We start from the raw sequence: 24,579 nt of genomic DNA, 5'->3' as shown, positions 1-24,579 counted from the left end.
GAATATAACTACTATAATACTGCTCCTATATACAAGAATATAACTACTATAATACTGTTCCTATATACAAGAATATAACTACTATAATACTGCTCCTATATACAAGAATATAACTACTATAATACTGCCTCCTATATACAAGAATATAACTACTATAATACTGCTCCTATATACAAGAATATAACTACTATAATACTGCCTCCTATATACAAGAATATAACTACTATAATACTGCTCCTATATACAAGAATATAACTACTATAATACTGCTCCTATATACAAGAATATAACTACTATAATACTGCCCCCTATGTACAAGAATATAACTACTATAACACTGCTCCAATATACAAGAATATAACTACTATAATACTGCTCCTATATACAAGAATATAACTACTATAATACTGCTCTTATATACAAGAATATAACTACTATAATACTGCTCCTATATACAAGAATATAACTACTATAATACTGTTCCTATATGCAAGAATATAATTACTGTAATACTGCCCCCTATATACAAGAATATAACTACTATAATACTGCTCCTATATACAAGAATATAACTACTATAATACTGCTCTTATATACAAGAATATAACTACTATAATACTGCTCCTATATACAAGAATATAACTACTATAATACTGTTCCTATATGCAAGAATATAATGACTGTAATACTGCCCCCTATATACAAGAATATAACTACTATAATACTGCTCCTATATACAAGAATATAACTACTATAATACTGCTCCTATATACAAGAATATAACTACTATAATACTGCTCCTATATACAAGAATATAGCTACTATAATACTGCTCCCTATATACAAGAATATAACTACTATAATACTGCCTCCTATATACAAGAATATAACTACTATAATACTGCTCCTATATACAAGAATATAACTACTATAATACTGCTCCTATATACAAGAATATAACTACTATAATACTGCCCCCATATACAAGAATATAACTACTATAATACTGCCCCTATATACAAGAATATAACTACTATAATACTGCCTCCTATATACAAGAATATAATTACTATAATACTGCTCCTATATACAAGAATATAACTACTATAATACTGCTCCTATATACAAGAATATAACTACAATAATACTGCTCCTATATACAAGAATATAACTACTATAATACTGCTCCTATATACAAGAATATAACTACTATAATACTGCCTCCTATATACAAGAATATAACTACTATAATACTGTCCCCTATATACAAGAATATAACTACCATAATACTGCTCCTATGTACAAGAATATAACTACTATAATACTGCTCCTATATACAAGATTATAACTACTATAATACTGCTCCTATATACAAGAATATAACTACTATAATACTGCTCCCATATACAAGAATATAACTACTATAATACTGCCCCTATATACAACAATATAACTACTATAATACTGCCCCTATATACAACAATATAACTACTATAATACTGCTCCTATATACAAGAATATAACTACTATAATACTGCTCCTATATACAAGAATATAACTACTATAATACTGCCTCCTATGTACAAGAATATAACTACTATAATACTGCTCCTATATACAAGAATATAACTACTATAAAACTGCTGCTATATACAAGAAAATAACTACTATAATACTGCTCCTATATACAAGAATATAACTACTATAATACTGCTCCTATATACAAGAATATAACTACTATAATACTGCCTCCTATATACAAGAATATAACTACTATAATACTGCTCCTGTATACAAGAATATAACTACTATAATACTGCTCCTATATACAAGAATATAACTACTATAATACTGCTCCTATATACAAGAATATAACTACTATAATACTGCTCCTATGTACAAGAATATAACTACTATAATACTGCTCCTGTATACAAGAATATAACTACTATAATACTTCCCCTATATACAAGAATATAACTACTATAATACTGCCCCTATATACAAGAATATAACTACTATAATACTGCTCCTGTATACAAGAATATAACTACTATAATACTGCTCCTATATACAAGAATATAACTACTATAATACTGCTCCTATATACAAGAATATAACTACTATAATACTGCTCCTATATACAAGAATATAACTACTATAATACTGCTCCTATATACAAGAATATAACTACTATAATACTGCTCCTATATACAAGAATATAACTACTTTAATACTGCCCCAATATACAAGAATATAACTATTATAATACTGCCTCCTATGTACAATCCATTTTCATTTTCCTTTGTAGATTGAGTTCATGACCCGGGATGGACAATAAGGCCATGTATCTACACACGTTTGATGAAAAAGAAAATGGCTCAGTTTTCGAGGAATCATTCGACGGGAAAAATCTGTCCAAGATGAATCTATGTGAAGGATGTAAGTACTGACCATCTCCTAATGTGGTTGACCCAGTGGTGGCCCCAGACTGGGTACAGACCTCCAGAAGGTCAACATTTCTTGTGTTACCAGTGGACTCTCCATACTGACCGTTCATGACAGATTTGTAGATTTGTATATACCATGTGTCTATTCCACAGGATTATGCCATTGGTGCAAGGTGTCTTGTAGAGTAATTTTTTGCTGTATATATCTCTACCACCAGATGGAACTTTCTACAATGATGAAAGTGTTTTGTGTTAAGCATTACTCATAACAGCAGTCCATGTGGTCAGGAGGGGTACTACAAGTAAAAAAATAATTTAGATTTATTTAAAACTTTAGCCATATGTTTTGGAGTTATCATAAACCATAAATGGCGCCATGTTTGTTCTTCATATCTACTTTGTTATATTCATATTCAGGTGGGATGCTCAGATCCCCTCACTCAGGTGGGATGCACAGGTCCCCTCACTTAGGTGGGATGCTCAGATCCCCTCACTCAGGTGGGATGCACAGATGCCCTCACTCAGGTGGGATGCTCAGGTCCCCTCACTCAGGTGGGATGCACAGGTCCCCTCACTCAGGTGGGATGCTCAGGTCCCCTCACTCAGGTGGGACGCACAGATCCCCTCACTTAGGTGGGATGCACAGATCCCCTGACTCATGTTGGATGCACAGATCCCCTCACTCAGGTGGGATGCACATATCCCCTCACTCAGGCACGATGCACAGGTCCCCTCACTCAGGTGGGATATTCAGGTCCCCTCACTCAGGTGGGATGCACAGGTCCCCTCACTCAGGTGGGATGCATAGGTCCCCTAACTCAGGTGGGATGTACAGGTCCCCTCACTCAGGTGGGATGCACAGGTCCCCTCACTCAGGTGGGATGCACAGGTCCCCTCACTCAGGTGGGATGCACAGGTCCCCTCACTCAGGTGGGATGCACAGGTCCCCTCACTCAGGTGGGATGCACAGGTCCCCTCACTCAGGTGGGATGCACAGGTCCCCTCACTCAGGTGGGATGCACAGGTCCCCTCACTCAGGTGGGATGCACAGGTCCCCTCACTCAGGTGGGATGCACAGGTCCCCTCACTTAGGTGGGATGCACAGGTCCCCTCACTCAGGTGGGATGCACAGGTCCCCTCACTCAGGTGGGATGCACAGGTCCCCTCCCTCAGGTGGAATGCACAGGTCCCCTCCCTCAGGTGGGATGCACAGGTCCCCTCACTTAGGTGGGATGCACAGGTCCCCTCACTCAGGTGGGATGCACAGGTCCCCTCACTCAGGTGGGATGCACAGGTCCCCTCACTTAGGTGGGATGCACTGGTCCCCTCACTCAGGTGGGATGCACAGGTCCCCTCACTCAGGTGGGATGCATAGGTCCCCTAACTCAGGTGGGATGCACAGGTCCCCTCACTCAGGTGGGATGCACAGGTCCCCTCACTCAGGTGGGATGCACAGGTCCCCTCACTCAGGTGGGATGCACAGGTCCCCTCACTCAGGTGGGATGCACAGGTCCCCTCATTTTGGTGGGATGCACAGGTCCCCTCACTTAGGTGGGATGCACAGGTCCCCTCACTCAGGTGGGATGCACAGGTCCCCTCACTTAGGTGGGATGCACAGGTCCCCTCACTCAGGTGGATGCACAGGTCCCCTCATTGTGGTGGGATGCACAGGTCCCCTCACTTAGGTGGGATGCACAGGTCCCCTCACTCAGGTGGGATGCACAGGTCCCCTCACTCAGGTGGGATGCACAGGTCCCCTCACTCAGGTGGGATGCACAGGTCCCCTCACTCAGGTGGGATGCACAGGTCCCCTCACTCAGGTGGGATGCACATGCACACTTTGCTCCTCATGTCACTATGTTTGCAGAGCCATCTTTTCTTTGATGTTGATTGGATCTGGTTATAGTTACACAATAATTCACATAAAGGCTACAAGACGAGGCTACAAAATGTGTAAAAGTTACGGCCAATGCCAAAAATGTGAGATCTCCGGCCCACAGACAGAACACATAGGGAAGAGCTGTGTCCTCTGGATGAACAGCGGCTTGGCAGGCTGCGGCCCGGGTATGACAGAATGTATCTCAGCGCCCACGTCTGCCGCTCAGAAACAAGGCGAGCTGGTTTGGTGTAAACACGAATGAAGCCAACGACGTCTGACACTTTGGCTATTTATACCCTGTGTCTCACGGTGACCTCATTCCCCGGTTATTTATTTATTAGCAGGACATTTGGGAAGCCTCTGAAGTAAGACAATTTGTTCTGTATTTGGGCCCCAGCAGTCACTAGATTTATCATTTATCCTAATTCATTGGAGCGATTCCGCCTTAAAAATAGGCAGTTCCACCTTAAAAATTTAGATTTGTTCTCATCTATACAGAGCATATAGGTTCTATTTGGCAGTTTTAGGGGAGTCTGATGTGGAAACCTTATATAGCCCACAATGGTTATTAACGTCACATGGGGGGTTTGGGCAGTCCTGAAACCTGGGGTGTGAATCAATTTTTTTAGTCCAAAGACCCGTAGCTGAACACATTTTGTGATTTTAAAGGGGTATTCAGGTATTAGATTGATGTTTAATGTTTAATAATACTAATACAAGACATGTAGATTACTAATATTACTAATCTTTTGTATAATTCTTCCCTAACAGGAAGTTATGTAGACTTCTCATTGTCAGTGTGGAGTTGTCTCAGCAGCTCCCCAGCTCCATCTTCTCTCCAAACAGGAAGTTGTGTAGTCCTCTCATTGTTAGTGTGTTATTGTCTTAGCAGCTCCCCCCCCCCAACCCCCCCCCCCCCCCCCCCCCTCCTCTCCTGGCAGGAGGTTCTGTAGTCCTTTTGTTGAGTGGTTTTGTCTCAGCAGCTCTCCGGCTCCACCCTCTCTCCAAACAGGAAGATGTGTAGTTCTCTTATTGTCAGTGCAGTGTTGTCTTAGCAGCTCCCCAGCTCCATCCTCTCTCCAAACAGGAAGTGGTGTAGTCCTGTCATTGTCAGTGTCTTGCTGTCTCAGTAGCTCCTCCCCCTCTCTCCGGACAGGAATTTGTGTAGTCCTCTCATTGTGTGTCCTGCCTCTCTCCTGACAGGAAGTTGTGTAGTTTCTTATTGTCAGTGTGGTGTTGTCTCTGCAGTTCATCGGCTCTTCCCTCTCCCTTGACAGGAAGTTGTGTAGTCCTCTTATTGCTAGTGTGGTGTTGTCTAAGTAGCTTTCTTGCTCCTCCCTCTCTCTCTCTGGAGACAACATAACATCCTCTGCTGTCTCAGGAGGCATGGTTTGATCCTGTCTCTGGGCTCTAGCCCCACCCCTGATGATGTCATCACCTCTGACCAGCCCCTACAACCTACATTACCATCTCTCTTCCAGATACACATATACATATAGATAGATCTCTATTGGGACAATTAGGAAATTAGGTGTGGTTACAGCATGCTGCCTTGTGCTGAACAATGTCACAGGCAGAGGAGCAGACAGAAAATGAATACAGCAGCTGCAGACTATTCTGCATTGTAAAGCAATGTTCAGCAGCATTTCTGGGATGGAATCTGGGGGAGGAGAGGAGACAGGGTGAGAGGACTATGATGAAGAAAGAAAGCAATGCATTCTGGGTATTGAAGTACTGAGCAACTGCTCAGCCAGGAAGCACAGTGATGATCTGACATTGGACGAGACCCGCAGACACACAAAACAAATACTTTTTCTGGTGGTTTCAGAACTGGGGCAGACAGGTAAGCGATGCTATATGCTTCTGCAGCATTTCTGTTTAATTTTCTTCTTCCTGATGTCGGAGTCCCCCTTTAATAAGCTGGGCCGTTGAATGGAAATGAACATAAATCATGCCACAGACTCCAGTTAATGCAGAGGTTTCTACCTCTTGCCATGGCACGGCTCCGCATAGACAGCACATATAAAAAATGTGGTGACTCAGGCGGCGTAAGTGGAAACAGACCGCAGTGCAGTATATGTGAGCTCGCCGGGTATGAACAGAGACATCATTTAATGCTGCCATTTATTTTACATTAGGTTTTCTCTGACATAACCGTGTTCTACGTCTACGTTAAAATACAGCGAGGAGGGGAAAAGCCACATGATAGATGTTCTGCAGGACTCAGGTTGGCAGAAGGTTCTCATGTAAATTCAATTTATTCCTGGCATCGGCTCTGAGCGCTGGATTTATCCTCTTGTGCACGGCACCAACTATGCACTAAAATTGGTCCCTGTCCCCATTGGGGCTCACAATCTTAAAGGAGTATTCCAGTTAAAAACATTTTTTTTTTTTTCATATCAACTGGCTCCAGAAAGTTGAACAGTTTTGTAAATTACTTCTATTAAAAATCTTAATCCTTCCAGTACTTATCAGCTGCTGAAGTTGAGTTTTCATTTTCTGTCTCACCACAGTGCTCTCTGCTGACACCTCTGTCTGTCTCAGGAACTGTCCAGAGTAGCAGCAAATCCCCATAGCAAACCTCTCCTGCTCTGGACAGTTCCTGAAACAGACAGAGGTGTCAGCAGAGAGCACTGTGGTCAGACAAAAAAAAAAAATCAACTTCAGCAGCTGATAAGTACTGGAAGGATTACTATTTTTTTTAAATCAAAGTAATTTACAATCTGTTTAACTTTCTGGAGCCAGTTGATATGAAAAATATGTTTTTAACTGGAATGCCTCTTTAATTCACCCATGTGTGTTAGGAGTATGGGAGAAGACTGAAGGAAACCTAGGCAAACACAGAGAGAACATACAAACTCCTTGCATATGTTGTACTTTGTGGGATTTGAACCTAGGACTGCAGTGCTGTAAGTGCTAACTACTGAGCCACCATGCTACCCCAGAGGCTATAAATGTATACTTGAGGGTATGGAGCCCTTATGGGATGTTCCTCATTCTATGGGATGGGTGAATGTGGCCCTTAGGTTCTTTAACCCCTCAATCCCCCTACTTGTTTACCCAAATCTTGACTTTGAGTTCTCGGGGATGCTTAAAGGGGTAGACATCTTATCCCCTATCTAAAGGATAGGGGTTAAGATGTCTGATCGAGAGAGTCCCACCGGTTGGGACCCCCGCGATCTCCCTGCTGCACCCAGCGTTTGTTTCGAGCGTTGGGTTCAGCGCCGGAGGCTCGTGACGTCACGGCCACGCCCCCTCAATGCAAGTCTATGGGAGGGGGCATGGCCGTGACGTCACGAGCCTCCAACCTGCATTGCCAGTCATCCGGCATGGAGCAAAGTTTGCGATGTCTGGGGTGCCGCAACCGATGGCCTAGGTCTCTAAACTGTGGCCCTCCAGCTGTTGCAAAAATGTAACCCCCAGCCGTTGGCTGTCCGAGCATGCAAAGAGTTGTAGTTTTGCAACATCTGGAGGCCCATAGTTTGGAGACCAATGGCCTATGGGATATGTGAAGATCGCCGAGTTCTGTAGTCTGAAGTTTTTGGAAGTCCCATAGAAAATGAATGAAGTGGTGGCCAAACATGCTGCTGCTTCATTCACTTGGGGAACAGTTGACTTCCATTTGTGTGATCTGTGAGGGTCCCAGTGGTTGAACCCCCCACTGATTTGCTTGTTATTCTGTATTATGTGGCTAGAGGATATGGTTTAATCTTAAAATGTCCTTAATATGCTTTTGGCTCCTTGGTCGCCTTCTCTGCACTTAGCCATGTTCTTCTTATATACAGGGGCCCCTCACCATGATAATGTAGATGTGGTATCCCGGTACCGTATTTTATACGTTACCTATGTAGAGGTCCCCATAGTCAGAGTCCCTAGGACATCGGGGTCCCTCTTTTCTAGTCTTCCCCTTGTCACCTCTCACTTAGCCACTAAATGTATAGTAGTTCTATCTGATATTTATACAGTTATAAGTATAAAAAGTGTATATATTGAATAGTCTACCTGTTTGTAGTGTAACAGGACCTGCGGGTCATGTGATAAGGTGTTCTCCCTCCATGCCTTGTAAATGTGATTGACAGCTGACTCGGACCAATCCAAAGCGGCCCTGTCCCTGCCCCTGCCCATATAAGGGAGCGGCGGCCATTGTTCACTCTCTTGTTCCTGTGCTGCCAAGCAAGCAACATCTCTTTCCTCGTGGGCTGCTGATGAGGACGGATCTGCGCAGCTATCTTCCGCAGTGACTAGGCCCAAGCCTTGCGGCAACGGCCATTCATACCAAACTGTGAGTTACCTCAATCCCTGTTAACTTCGCAAGATCACCGGACCTAAACAAACCCCTAAATCCGGACGGATCTCTGCACAAATCCTAATTCTATTAACCCTTGGATAAGTCAATGGTCCGCAGCATCTGTCAATCATTGCTGAGCTGTATAGAGACTGTATTACTAAGACTGTTGCTGTTAATTGGATGTACCGCAAGTACGTCAGTAAAGTTTATACAAGTTCAAGTTCATCCCTATTGTGGGCTTTCATTCATTTAAGCACGCACCTATCGTTTCTGGGAAGGGTGGCGATAGGCCGAAGATTTACCTCAGCGTATTAACCCTCACCCTGGCGTCACGAGTGACAGGGGTTAAATTAACCCCTCATATACCGAAGCAACACCCCCACTGTATTATATCCTCCAAAGGGCTACCACAAAGCCTTTTTGTCGTCGCACGAACAGGATTCGGGTGTGTGCCTACTACAGTTGCCACTAGTGAAAGTGTACTCCCCCCAAGTAACGAACTTTATTCATGTACTGTGATTTATACTCCGGAGTAAGGGGTTGCGCGCACAGTGCTGTGTGGAGGAAGTGCGCATGTAAAGTAAGGGGGGAGGCGAACAGCACAGCGGAGTTACAAGCTGCGAGAGGAAGAGCTGAAGTCAGCGCAGAATCTTCCTGCGCACGTGATCCAGAGACCCCGCCTACCGAAGCCCTCGGTGCCGCGGCGGCCATTTTGTTGGAGTCTAGTGCCGGAGACTAGAGATGAGCGAACTTACAGTAAATTCGATTCGTCACGAACTTCTCGGCACGGTAATTGAGTAATTGATGACTTATCCTGCATAAATTAGTTCAGCTTTCAGGTGCTCCGATGGGCTGGAAAAGGTGGATACAGTCCTAGGAGACTCTTTCCTAGGACTGTATCCATCTTTTCCAGCCCACCGGAACTAATGAAAGCTGAACTAATTTATGCAGGATAAGTCATCAACTGCCGAGCCGAAAAGTTTGTGACGAATCGAATTTACTGTAAGTTCGCTCATCTCTACCGGAGACCAACAAGGAGAAATAGTTCAGCGCGGGAATAGACGCAGAGTGCGACAGCGGGTTGGAAGCTGTAAGGAGCCAGAACAGTACGGGACTCTGAGACACCAGATTGCCGAATTGAAATCCTATATAGAGTCACTCCAGCTGCCGATCAACGCACTCAAATTTCAACTAAAAGCTATTGAGTTCCAAGTCACCGCTCTCAAATTTGAAATCTACGCTCTCAAGTTCCATATTAGAGAACAACTGCGTACCTCATCGGGACCTAGGAATTCAAGATTTATTTAAAGGGCCGGCATACCAAATACAAAGATGTCAGCTCCAATGATTTCACCAATGGGGTCTCCACCCCCAGTCAGAAGGGTGTTGCCGCCTCCATCAACACTTTCTACCTCACAAAAACGTACTCTCCCTGTGATTTCAGCAGGACCTTCATCACGGGCGGAGCAGGATCCGGCAAGTCCACCTCCAGCCTCTCCCTATGTATTGGGAGCCCCTGTTGCTGCACCTATCTTCTTGGGGAATCCTGTGCTTCCCACCTACATTGGTGACCCTTTTACACTGAGAGACTTTAAAGAAAAGTTCTACAGCCTCTTTGGATTTCATGCACTACCCCCTCATCAACAGATACAGTTGCTTCTGGGACAGCTCCAGAGACCCACCTTGGAGGAACTTCGCACCTGGCCGGCGGCTGACAAAGCCACAGTGGGACAGATTTTTGAAGGACTTTCTCAAGTGTTTGAATCTCATTCTCCCTCGGAGGTACGTCTCAGACTATATGAACGACGTCAGAAGCCAGGTGAGACCCTCAGAGCATATGCAGTAGCTTTACAGAGCGCGTTAGAGGCGGTACAGAAGTTGAACTGATGCGGTACTGATGGACCGTTTTATAGAAGGGGCACTGAACAAATGGGACAAGGCCCAACTTAGGATGCTGGCCGTGCAAAATCCCGATATGGCTTTCCCAGCTTTCAAGAGACTAACGGTTAAAGAGATAGAATCAGGACCTCAGACAGAGGAGGCTAGTGTTCCCGCTACAGAATCTCCTTGCCACAGCCGCCTGTCCCTTCTCAGTCTGCCCTGCCAACACCTTCTTCTAGCCCTTGGACAGCTGACCTACAAGACATTAAACAGGACATTGAACAGTTAGCCAAGGCCTTTAAAGAAATGGCTGTATGGCCAAACCCTTCTATATCTGCAACACCACCACCTAAGAAACCTGACCCCCGCCCTGCTGGTCCACCTAATACCCCTCCTGTGAGACCACCTGGAAGTCAGAGACCTGTCTGTAGTTATTGTAACAAGAATGGGCACTGGAAGAGCCAATGTTGGCTTTAAACGGGGTCGAGGGGTCGAGGACCGCACCCCAGGAGTAGCTGCTGAAGGTCTAGAACCAACCAGCGACAAGAAAGGACTGTCTATGTATGTAGCTTCTTGTTCTTATGTACAGGTGATAGTTGAAGGTATCCGGTTACAAGCTCTGATAGATACATGGTCTCAGGTGTCCACTATTCTGCAGGGGGTTTTCTATAAGTATTGGGGTCCCGAAAGGTTGTGTGAACCTCAGGAAGCGGAGTTTAGAGTAATTGCAGGGAACGGGAAACTAGTACCCAGGCATGGCTACTGGGAGCCCACGGTGAAGGTGGGAAAGCATGTGTTAGAAAGGCAGGGTGTGATTGTCCCCAATGTTAGGGATGAGTGGCAGCTGATTTCATCTTAGGAATGAATATTATGAGGCACTGAAGCCTGGTAACCGTACGTAATTGGAAAGTTCCGATGAGACTCATTAATCTCTCTCAAGTTGCCGTCCGACTACCCAAGTATACCCCTGTGGCTGCACTGCACCATTTAGACGTCAGAGATGTGGTCTCGAAGTCACAAGTGGCCCAACGAGGATCTGACCAGAATCCTGCGGCACCTTGGTGGGGCCAACTACAAATAGGAGACGAAGATACCCCCAAAGACCAGGTGGAAGGAGTCATTCAGGTAGCTAAGAAATATCAAGAAGCTTTCAGCAAGTTCCCCACAGACTTTGGCAGGACCACAATGATTAAACATCGATTTCTCACTGGGGACAGTCCACCCATTAAGGAGAGGCATCACCCTGTGGCTCCTGGAATGTATCAGACCATAAAGAAGATGCTGGTGGAAATAAAAGAGGCTGATGTCATCCAAGAAAGTCAGAGTCCTTGGGCCGCACCGTTGGTCCGGGGGAAGAAAAAGGATGGGACTATCCGCTTTTGCGTAGATTACCGGAAGTTGAACGGCAGAACTCATAAGGATGCCTACCCTCTTCCCGTATTGAAGAATCCTTGACTGCACTGGGGTCTGCCGCCTACTTTTCCACACTGGATTTGACGAGCGGTTACTGGCAGGTGCCAATGGCGGAAGAGGATAGAGAGAAGACAGCATTTGTGACCCCCATGGGACTCTTTGAGTTCAAAAGTATGCCCTTTGGACTCAGCAATGCACCGGCTACTTTACAACGCTTAATGGAACGATGTTTAGGACATCTTAACTTCCAGAGTGTTCTGTTGTATCTAGATGACGTCATCGTCTATTCCCGGACATATCAGGAACACTTGGACCACCTGAAAGAAGTTTTCCAAGTCCTTATCCAACATGGGTTCAAGGATAAACCCTCCAAATGTCACTTGTTAAAGCCACAAGTACACTATCTGGGACATGTCATCAGTGCTCAAGGAGTTCAGCCAACTATGATGGTGTAGAGATGTGCTATCCCTTAGTGTGGCCCCTCACCATGATGGTGTAGAGATGTCCTATCCCTTAGTGTGGCCCCTCACCATGATGGTTTAGAGATGTCCTATCCCTTAGTGTGGCCCCTCACCATGATGGTGTAGAGATGTCCTATCCCTTAGTGTGGCCCCTCACCATGATGGTTTAGAGATGTCCTATCCCTTAGTGTGGCCCCTCACCATGATGGTGTTGAGATGTATTATCCCTTAGTGTGGCCCCTCACCATGATGGTGTAGAGATATCTTATCCCTTAGTGTGGCCCCTCACCATGATGGTGTATAGATGTCCTATCCCTTAGTGTGGCCCCTCACCATGATGGTGTAGAGATATCTTATCCCTTAGTGTGGCCCCTCACCATGATGGTGTAGAGATACCTTATCCCTTAGTGTGGCCCCTCACCATGATGGTGTAGAGATGTCCTATCCCTTAGTGTGGCCCCTTAGTTCTGGCCCTATATGCTTTACATTGTATTCATCTTCAGCCTTGAGCCTCTCTGTCTTGTTAATAACATAAGAAGCCAACAGGAAATAGAAGAACATTCCTCCCTAATCTTCCTGGGAACTCGGGGACCCGACTCCCTGAACACAGATTAACTCAAGGAAAGTCCAAAGCTCCTCATGAAAATCCATGAAAACATCAAATCCTCACCAAATACCACAAACCACGAGCAAGACGCCAAACCGCGAACAGCTGAGGAGAAGGGAAGCCTACCGGGGTACGGATATTACCATAGAACAAGAGATACAATGTGATAGATATATAGATCCAGTTCTCAGCTATAGTAACAGGACAGGAGAAGGATAACGGGGAGTAGGTTTTATATCTCATATTTATCTGCGGCATCGGGGTGTGAGGGTAGATGTTATAGCCCAAGGGTCAGATGTTATTAACCCCTTCTTGTCGTGATGCCTGGGTGCGGTTTAACCTTAACCACTCGAAGATAATACCGCTTGTCCAGGGCTAGGCACGGGTGCAATGAAGACACCAAACCCAAGTTACAGCAAATGGTAGCTTTACTGAGGGTAGACAGATGACACAGTCTATGCAGTACAGCCAATATCCCAAGAAGGTGACCAGTGACACAGGGGGACCTCGCAGGCTTGCTGGGACTTGCAGTAGTTAGACAGACTTTGGTGCAGGCCACGGTGACTAAACAGTAGACTTGACTTGACTGACTTGATGACTGACAATTAGATGACTTTGGCTTACTTGCAATTGACAGGTGGTTGCAGACTTAAGGCTTGAGGCCTCCAATGCTCCAGTGCACACTGAGACAACTTGACTGCACTGGTCCTCAGGGACCAAGAGCATGGAAAGAGAGAGATTGCAGCCCCTCCCCTGGTTATATAGGGGGGCTGTGCAAGGAGCCCATAGGTCACTTGGGGGGTCACCTGGTCACTAGTGCCTCCTGGGTAACAATAATATGGTATAACAATTAAAGAAACAGTACATTATTAATATCACAACTTCTAGACACAGGGGATAATACATAAAGGGGCCCTGGAGACATGGAGAGACTCTGCCTGACAGGAAACACCATCCTGTACTGGGCCACCACAAACAACGTCCAGTCCTGGAGGGCGGGGGACCGTAATGACCACAGGGGCCACAGACAGTTCCTTGGGCATTTCAAACAACGTTCATATCCAGGTCTGATGCAGATGAAGACAAAGAGTCCATGTATTATAAAATGTTCATACACACTCTGAACTATAAAAAGACTTAACTGTATGACTACTGAAGGATATAACTGCATAACATAAGATACTATTCTGACGGATTGGGCTGTCAGAGGCTTTCTACCCAATGCCTTAGTTACTGGGGTCCCTCGGTGGACACACTTCTCCCCAGAACTCTATGTATATCACTAGACACCACTAGACATTTGTTTATTATTATTAATTTTTTTTTTACTGTACGTGCGCAGTGGGTTAACAGGAATATCTTCTGACCAGGAAAATATCCTAAGCACGTGGACACATGATAATATTAGACATTCTTATCATAGACATTTGCATTATAGACAGTTGCGGACTAGTACGACAGTGGATGCTACAGTCCTAATGTAAGTATAGACATATATAACTGATATGACCTAATAATACGGTATTAGCGGACTATGTGTAGCACAGGACTTTATGTGTTACTTGAACCTTTCTGTGACAAGTCAATCTTTGTATCTGGCTGGAACTTGGCCTTGAGTTGGGAACTACGCAGGACCACCTCTTGGGATTCAGGAAAGTCTACTTCTTCAGGAGCTCTTGACTTGATTGGAATTGCAACAGGCTCTCACTCATCGAACGCTGGAGTAGGTAGCGGTTCTGGACTGGCAGGACTTGGACTTGCAGGCATAGACATTGGTGAGAAAGGTGGTCTGGAGACTAGAGTATAGACTGGTGCTAACGGTGACAGGACGGGGGTTGGTGTGGAGACTAAGGTTGTTTGCACCGGTCCCAGTGTTGGCGCAATACAGAAGATTGCAAGTTGGCTGGGAGAGAACATTGGAACATCCATAGATGGATGGATCCCTTCTCCCGGCATATACTCCCTCATAGGTGTGACTGCTGGTGGTGAAGGTATAGGGAGCACAGGCCTTCTTTATGACATAGCTTGAATCTGTTACGATGGACAACTTGAGGCTTGTACCCAAGTTTTTGTACCTCGTACATGTCAGAGTCTGGATAGAGTACGGCCGTCACTGTATATGGTTCTGTCTCCCAGATAGAGTCCAGTTTATGAGTTCTCGGGAACTTCCGCAGCCAGACTTTGTCACCTAACTGGAGGGGTTTGGCAGAGGCATGACTGTTATAATCTTGCTGTTATCTTTGTTGAGCCTCGCCCATCTTTTTGCCAACAATCTCTTTTGCTTCTTGGATCCTTCTTTGATGGTCATAGACCCACTCCATGGAGGCTTGCGGGGAGTTATTGAACGGGGCCTGAAGCCCAAACATTCGGTCCTTCGGCAGCTGCCCATGCCGCCTCATCATCAGGTAGAAAGGGGTGTACCCTGTAGAACAATGGACTATGTCCTTGTAAATCTCCATTAGGACAGACTCCGGACACCCAAGGGTTTTTACCCAATTGGAGTAAAACATCTGGGCCGCTGTTTTGGCTGTGAGGTCTTTAACAGATACTACGACAACCCATTTGGAGTAGTGATCAACCATGGTGAGAGTGTACCCGAACCAGGTAGGAGACAACTTGACATGGTCTAGCCCTACCAACTGATTAGGCCTTTCATTTGGATGGAATGGAGGGGTGCTCTTGCATCCTTGGGCACATTCTTGGTGACATTGCAGACTGCACACTCACTGCATCATTTCTCAATGTCGCTCCACATCCCAATCCAGTACAATCTTCACCTAACAACAGTCTCGTTCTTGTGGACTCCAAAGTGTCCCGACTGATCATGACTGGTGTTGAGCGCGAATATTCGCATTTCTAATTTTTATCGCGAAAATCGCAAATTCACGAATTCACAAATATTGCGAATATGCAATGAGGACCATCGCCGTTGCCGTCTCTTTGGGGAACCAGAATCTGATGAAGTCAATTACCAGAGAAAGGATCCAAAGAATTCCGGTACAACAGTCCCTTGTGTACGAACAGTCGCTTCCTCTGTCGCCACAGGTGTTTCAACACGTAGTCACACTGGGCCCGGTGTAGATGGGTTGGTACCTTTTTCATCAGAAGGTAGTCCAACAGATCCCCCATGACTCGACTTTCGTCTTGAAGAGTCTTCCAGATGTATAGGTCTTCTTGGACCTTCTCGGACCTGGGTTCACCGTCCCCAAGGGTGGTCACAACATTATGATTCATGAACTTCTGGTAAAATGGGGGCTTCTCTACATCTTCCCACTCGTCTTTGACAGGTGGTTCTTCGCCGGGGGTCATCCGAGACAGTACATCAGCATTGACATTTGACGTGCCGCTTCTGTACTTGATCATAAAGTTGTAATTGGCCAATCTTGAGGCCCAATGCTGCTCGATGGCACCCAACTTGGCAGTATTAAGATGGACCAACTGGTTGTTTTCTGTGTAGACAGTGAATGATGTGGCAGCCAAGTAGTCCTTAAACTTTTCAGTCACGGCCCATACAAGGGCGAGAAGTTCCAGCTTGAAGAAGCTGTAGTTTGCATCATTTTTTTTCTGTTCCTCGCAGGTTACGACTGGCATAGGCTATCACTCACTCCTGCCCTACTTGAACTTGGGACAGGACAGTCCCCAGACCTTCGAAGCTGGCATCACTATATAGCCGAAATGGCTGACTGTAGTGTGGATGCGCCAGGATGGGTGGTTCTGTCAGCAGATGTTTAAGAGCTCGGAACTCTGTCTCTTGCTCTTTTGCCCATTCGACAGGTAATCTTCCACTGTAGTTCTCCTTTACCATATCCCGCAGGAGAGCTGTGAGGGGTTCTGCAATCTAGGCGAAGTGGGGGATGAAGTGGCGGTAGTAGCCAGCAAATCCCATGAAGCTCCTGACATCTTTCACCGTGCGCGGGGTAGGCCAGTTCTTAACAACTTCCACTTTTTCAGGAATACGCTGGACTCCCTCTGCGCTGACAGCATGACCCAGGTAGTGTACCTGCAGCTTAAGCAGATGACACTTTGACGGCTTGATCTTCAGCCCATGCTTGATCAAAGCTTGGAAGACGTCTGACAGATGACTGAGGTGCTCCTGGTAGGACTTGGAATACACGATGACATTGTCCACGTACAATAGGACACTTTGAAAGTTCAGATGTCCTAGGCACCTTTCCATCAAACGCTGGAATGTAGCAGGGGCATTAAAACGGCATTCTCTTAAACTCGAACAGTTCCATGGGTGTCACAAAGGCGGTCTTCTCTCAGTCCTCCATGGCCATAGGTACTTGCCAATACCCGCTGGTAAAGTCCCAGGTGGAGAAGTAAGAAGCCGACCCAAGGGCTGTGAGTGACTTTTCGATTCTTGGCAGAGGATAAGCGTCTTCATGTGTTCAGCTTCCTGTAGTCAACACAAAAGTGGATAGTTCCATTCTTTTTCTTGACCAGAACAAGTGGCGCCACCCAGGGACTCTGACTTTCTTGAATGACCTCTGCCTCTTTCATGTCATCCAGCATCTTCTTGACAGTCTGATACATGCCTGGCACGACCGGACGGTGTCTTTCTTTAATAGGTGGACTGTCACCGGTGAGGATTCTGTGTTGGATCATAGGCGTATGTCCAAAGTCTGTAGGGTGTTTACTAAAAGCCTTGTGGTATCTTTTGGCGACGTTGACGACTCCCTTGACTTGATCCCTTGGGGTAGTATCATCTCCTAACTTGGAATTGCACCCACCAGGGCTCAGGAGTACTTGCATCAGATCCTTCAGTCACTTGGGCTGCACGCTGTCGGGCCACCTTGTGTTCTGTTAGGATGTCCCTTGACTCTATGAGATACAGCTGGGTGACTGGGGTGTATTTAGGTAACACAGTAGCAGCATCAGACAGATTGACTAACCACACTGGGACTCTCCCGTTGGTAACTGTGACAAGGCTTCTCGCAGCTTGGACAAGGGGATGATCTTCCAACTGCATAGGTTCCAGCAGGGCTTGATAGTCCTTGTTCCTTACTCCGGGACATGCACGACACTAGATGATGGTCTCTGTGCTAGGTTGCAAGGTCACCGACCTGATGTCTTGTACTCGCACTCTGCTGATTTCACCTTGCTTGTTGGCAAACTTCTGCTCCGCTTGGAGAACTTTCAAGTGGTGCTGTGCAGCCTGCTGGTCTTAAGGGGGGCATGTAGGGGAGAGAGGCATGCAAGGAATCTACTACTTCAGCGAAACAGTTTTTCATAATGTTCATCCCCAATATAAACTGAGCAGACCCCTTATCTGTCACATTAGTTACAATCACTCCCTGCCCTCTAAGTACATGCTTTCCCAACTGAATGGTTGGCTCCCAGTATCCATGTCTGGGGACTGGTTGCCCATTACCTGTAACTACTCTAAAGTCAACATCATCAGGTCACACAATAAGCTGGCATCCCAATACTTATAGAATTTTTTTTTAGGTATAGTAGACACTTGTGACCCAGTATATATTAGCTCCTCAAACTGTACACCTTCTATAACAATTTGTACATAGGGGTAGGAGGCGACATAAAGTGAGAGTCCGGACTAAGAGTGGACCTGGTGACTGTTTTCCTGAGGGCGGTCCGCGACCTCAGGGGAACTCCGTTTAAATCCCAACACTGCACTTTCCAGTGTTCTGACTTATTGCAGTAAGTACAAAAGGGCCTTTGAGTCCCCGAGGGCCTATTGGGTGGAGGATTGCGGGGGTTAAAATTACGGGGAACAGGGACAGGTTTTCTATGTGGGGGCTGTTCACAGTCAGGTGGAGAGGCCCGGGTGGCAAGCTATCTATATATCTCATATCTATCTATCTCATATCTATCTATCTATCTATCTATCTCATATCTATCTATCTATCAATCAATCTGATATCTCTCTATCTATCTGATATCTATCTATCTATCTATCTATCTCATATCTATCTATCTATCTATCTATCTATCTCATATCTATCTATCTATCTATTTCATATCTATCTATCTATCTATCTATCTATCAATCAATCAATCTCATATCTATCTATCTATCTATCTATCTATCTGATATCTATCTATCTATCTATCTCATATCTATCTATCTATCTATCTCATATCTATCTATCTATCTCATATCTATCTATCTATCTATCTATCTCATATCTATCTATCTATCTATCTATCAATCTATCTCATATCTATCTATCTATCTCATATCTATCTATCTCATATCTATCTATCTATTTCAGATCTATCTCATATCTATCTATCTCATATCTATCTCATATCTATCTATCTATCTATCTCATATCTATCTATCTATCAATCTATCTCATATCTATCTATCTATCTCATATCTATCTATCTCATATCTATCTATCTCATATCTATCTATCTATCTATCTATCTCATATCTATCTATCTATCTATCTCATATCTATCTATCTATCTATCTATCAATCTCATATCTATCTCATATCTATCTATCTATCTATCTATCTATCTATCTATCTCATATCTATCTATCTATCTCATATCTATCTATCTATCTATCTATCTCATATCTATCTATCTATCTATCAATCTATCTCATATCTATCTATCTATCTCATATCTATCTATCTCGTATCTATCTATCTATCTCATATCTATCTATCTATCTATCTATCTATCTATCTATCTCATATCTATCTATCTATCTCATATCTATCTATCTATCTATCTATCTCATATCTATCTATCTATCTCATATCTATCTATCTATCTATCTATCTCATATCTATCTATCTATCTATCTCATATCTATCTATATCATATCTATCTATCTATCTATTTCATATCTATCTCACATCTATCTATCTATTAATATCTCAAACTCTCATTCTTACAAATCTTTGGATGAGCATTTAATCTTTCCACATTCTTACAAGTTCAGTGACATCTCGAGGCAAAGTATCTTACAAGAAATGTTCTGTTCTACGAGGGATTACCGGAGGGAAGAACGAATCCTTCCTACATCTTGTCCTCCGCTGGTCTCATTCTATCTCTCAGTCTTTGGCTCCACCTCAGTTTCTTGTTTTCTTGTCTTTTGCTCTTGTTTTTGTGGTTTGGCTATGGATTTTTTTGAAAAATAGTCCACTGTCTCCGGAACTGGAAAGAAAATAAAGATTTACTTTTTATTTTTTAATTATTTTTCTATTATTCTTTTTTTTTAAATTGTACTTTGTATCTTTTTTTTGTCCTTTTTTTGTCTTGGTGTCCTGGAATAAACTTGTAAACTGGTGGAGAACGGTGATTCCAGCGGCACATGACCGGTTCTGTCGGGGTCCTTCTGGTTACGATTAGACCCCCTTCTTATTTTTTCATCGCTCAGGTAATTTTCGTGCAGAGAAACAGATGGGCCTGGCCTTCCATAATGGAGGTAACAGCGATATTTTACTGACATTAGCACTTAGACCCGGTCCTTGGAGAACAAAGAAGGACTTGGCTTGGACTGCCGTAACCCGCCTCCACTCCCAGACTTTTTCGAAGCGCTCCATCTGCAGCTGTACAAGCAAAAAAAAAAAGTATAAAAAATAATAATAAAAAAAAAGGTTGTTAGTCAGATCCATATAAGTTAGGTTCACGCTGTAACCAAGGGGGAGGGTGGGGAAAAAGTAATTTTCGGGTGAATTTTGCAGATCCTCAGCTTCTCGGCGTTGATACAACATGTGCCAAAAAAATCCATTGTGGAGGCATCTGGAGGAAGGTGCATGTGACGGTGTTTACTGCTGACTTATGGCTCCGTACGTGTTGTTAGGAAATCCTTTTGGTCACATTTGTTTCGTTTTTATCCTAAGTGTTCGGCCGGTTTATGTTTATTTTTGGGTGAGGTTATTATTATTCCAACAGGGTCATTTAGGTTACATTGAAGAACAATAGTTTAAAAGGGTATTCCACTGGCCAGCGTTCGGAACGAAATAGTAACATCACGGCCACGCCCCCCCAATGCAAGTCTATGGGAGGGGGCGTGATGTCCGCCACGCCCCCTCTCATTGACTTGCATTGAGGGGGCGTGACCGTGACATCACTGTGGGCGTGGCCGACCCCCGCAGCGTGAAAACGGCATTCGGAACATTTAGTTCCGAACGCTGGCCAGTGGAGTACCCCTTTAATACAGTGGTCTCCAAACTGTGGCCCTCCAGCAGTCATGTCATGAAACCTTTATGTGGTGTCCCGGTACAGGACATGGTCCTATACCATCCCTAAGTCCCCTCAGGAAGAGTCCCTGCAGTCCATAGGGCTCTCTTGCGGGTCCTTTCTAGCTGGTGAGGGGGAAAGTAAAGCTGGTCATGCACGTTGAATAATGGCAGGAACAGGTCAACAATCTTATGTGCATGGGGGCCCCCCGACTCTCTTACCCAATGGCAGATGTTGGGGCGCGTTGGAGTTCAGCTTCTCATTCCTTTCCTTCTACCCAATAATGAATGATGGTAATGATCTCGGGCGGTCTAAAGTTGTTAAAGGGGTTAATAACTGCATCCATTATTGTGTGTGGAAGTGAAAGGGTAAATGCATGTAAACATTGTAGTTTAGTGTATAGAAGAGGTATTGTCTACATCCCTGGTGGTTCATACCTGTTCGGTGGTCTAGCATACTAAAGGGCTTAAAGGGGCACTCCAGTGCCTGAAAGTTAAACAGAAAATGTTAATCCTTCCAGTACTTATCAGCTGCTGTATGCACCACAGGAAGTTATTTTCTTTTTGAATTTCCTTTCTGTCTGACCACAGTGCTCTCTGCTGACACCTCTGTCCATGTCAGGAACTGTCCAGAGCAGGAGAGGTTTGCTATGGGGATTTTCTCCTGCTCTGGACAGTTCCTAAAATGGACAGAGGTGTCAGCAGAGAGCACTGTGGTCAGACAGAAAATAAATTAAAAAGAAAAGAACTTCCTTTGCAACATATAGCAGCTAAGTACTGGAAGGATTAAGATTTTTAAATAGAAGAAATTTACAAATCTGTTTAACTTTCTGGCACTCCATTGGAGTACCCCTTTAATGTCTGCATCCCTGGTTATGTTGCTCATGTATCCAGTTCATAACTGATCTCTGGTGGCCTAGATCATGGAACAGGTTCATACCTAATTCCTGGTGGTCTAGGATATTAATATCTGGTGGTCTAGGGATTAACGTCTGCATCCCTGGTTATGTTGGTCATGTAATGGTTAATAACTGATCCCTGGTGGTCTGGGATGTTGAGGGGAATAATGCCTGCATCCCTGGTGGTCTCGGTCATGGAAAAGTAGGGAGGGATGATCACTTTTTTTCTTTTTACACAGTACACATCATTGTTGTGATGTGTAATGTGAAGATGAAAAAAAAAAGAATATTCGTAATTACGAATACATATCGCTATATTCTAAATATTCGTGCAATTGCGAAGTGCTGATATTCGCGGTAAAAATTTGCATTTCGACTATTCATGCTCAACACTAGTCTAGGATACTAAAGGCATTGGTGTCTGCATTCTTGGTGGTCTCGGTCATGGAACTGGTTAATACTTGATCCCTGGTGGTCTAGGTCAAAGAACAGGTTCATACCTGATGTCTGCTGGTCTAGGTAATAGAACAGGTTCATATATGTTCCCTGGTGGTCTAGAATATTGACGGGATTAATGATTGCATCCCTGATGGTCTTGGTCATGGAACTAGTTCATACCTGATCCCTAGTGGTCTAGGACATGTTCATACCTGTTCCCTAATAGTTGAGGATACTAAAGGAATAATGCCTGCATCCCTGGTGGTCTAGGTCATGAAACAATTTCATACCTGATCACTGGTGGTCTAGGGCATGGAACAAGCTCATACCTGTTCCCTCGTCATCTAGGGTACTAAAGAGATTCATGCCTGCGTCCCTGGTGGACTTGGTCACGGAACCGGTTTATATCTGATCCGTTGTGACCTAGATGATGAAACAGGTTCATACTTGTTCCCTTGTGGTCTGGGGTACTAAAGGGATTAATGCCTGCATCCCTGGTGGTCTAGAGCATATAAACAAAACATACCTGTATCTCTGGTGGTCTGGTGTACTGATGGGGTTTATTACTTTATGCCTCTAGGTGTCTCCCTATTTTTCCAGAGCACATTTCCCCCTATCTCTTGCACAGACTTTGGACTCCTGCTGGCCTGGCAGAAGTCCAAAATCAGGAAATGCAGTTTGGAGTGCTGGGGAAGGTGTGTGCAGCCTTAGCCAATCATAGCTCATCTCACACTGAGCTGCTCTGGGTTGTGTGTAGCAGAGTAAGGAAGGAAGTTCTCCCCTGTATGGCTTCAGATGATGTCATGCCTGCTGGGGAACGCCCCTTCCCAGTCTGTGAATCTGACTGAGACTGAGCAGAAAATACTGAGAAATATCAAGGGAGAAAACTAAAAAATAATAAAAATAAAGGCAGGGGGTGGTTTATCATGATGGGGGCAGTGACCTGGGTGGATTACAAAAAGTATCAAGTTAATGAGAGGTACTGTTTAATGCTTTTATCCCTGGTGGCCTAGAGAAGATAAATGGTGCAAATATCAGGATCCCTTGGTGAAGGGCACTAAGTTACTTATTTATTTTTTTACCAATTGCACGAGAACAGACTTTCCCTAAATGTGGGGGTAACATTTTCGCTGCAATACCATTCAACTTTATATGGGCACTGTGACTTAAAACATGTTTAACTGCAATACCGTGTCTGACCACTTGGTGCGCTGTTAAGAAGAAAACAGAAATTGGGCATATTTAATACAGCGCTGTCAAGTTTTGCCTAAAAACACATAAACACAGTGCAACACATTTCATCGAAAGGCCCTGAAAAACGAAATGCTGAGGGTTAGGGTGCATTCACACCACGATTTAGGCATACGGCAGCCGTATCCGGCTGCCGTATGCCCAAATCGTGGTGTGAATGCACTCTTAGATGGCAGTTTTCCATCGTGATAAGTTTTCGCCTGAGTTTGGAAAATCCCATGTAAATATGGATGTGATTTAGTGTTCCTCCGGTGGACGCCATCACTTAGCGAAGATATAAACTTTCTCCGCGCAAATGTTGATACATGTTACATAAGTCGACATAATTGAAGACAGATTTGGCACCATGTGTTAAAGTGGTGAACACCCGATCAAGTGGTCATATCGTGGCACCAGAGTGTAGGTTATATCCTTATCCATCTATATGTGAGATCATTGACGGAAAGCGGGTCACGATTCAATACCGACAAGGCACACAATGCTGTAATGTAGATATCTCCCAATTTATCTAACTCTCCCCCACCCCCTCCCCAACCTCATGTTTGGCAGAGAAACCGATGAAAAATTTAATCCAGGATTTATATGAAATTGAGTATTATGTGAGATATTTCAAGAATAATAACCATCAAATTCAGTTTTTAATATCATTATTTCTCCATTATTTTTATCAAGACAAGTACATCTATAAAAGAATAATTTGATATTTATGTAACTGCTATTTTTCCACCTTCTATGTACAAGAATATAACTAATATAATACTGCTCCTATATACAAGAATATAACCCCTATAATACTGCTCCTGTATACAAGAATGTAACTACTATGATACTGCCTCCTATATACAAG

General features: G+C 44.2%; 1 protein-coding gene across 1 annotated transcript in view; it reads left to right on the top strand.

Annotated features, from left to right (window-relative positions):
* SCARA5 (scavenger receptor class A member 5) overlaps positions 1–24,579 on the top strand; it is a 337,867-nt gene that overhangs the window by 20,512 nt on the left and 292,776 nt on the right. Inside the window, exon 2 of the mRNA XM_056563754.1 lies at positions 2,312–2,442. Within this exon, the coding sequence (XP_056419729.1) occupies positions 2,331–2,442 (112 nt within the window). The 5' untranslated portion in view covers positions 2,312–2,330. The remainder of the gene's footprint in view (positions 1–2,311; positions 2,443–24,579) is intronic.

This window comes from Hyla sarda, chromosome 3, assembly GCF_029499605.1.
Source record: "Hyla sarda isolate aHylSar1 chromosome 3, aHylSar1.hap1, whole genome shotgun sequence".
NCBI classification, from domain to species: domain Eukaryota; kingdom Metazoa; phylum Chordata; class Amphibia; order Anura; family Hylidae; genus Hyla; species Hyla sarda.
This window is presented reverse-complemented; position numbering and strand designations above follow the sequence as displayed.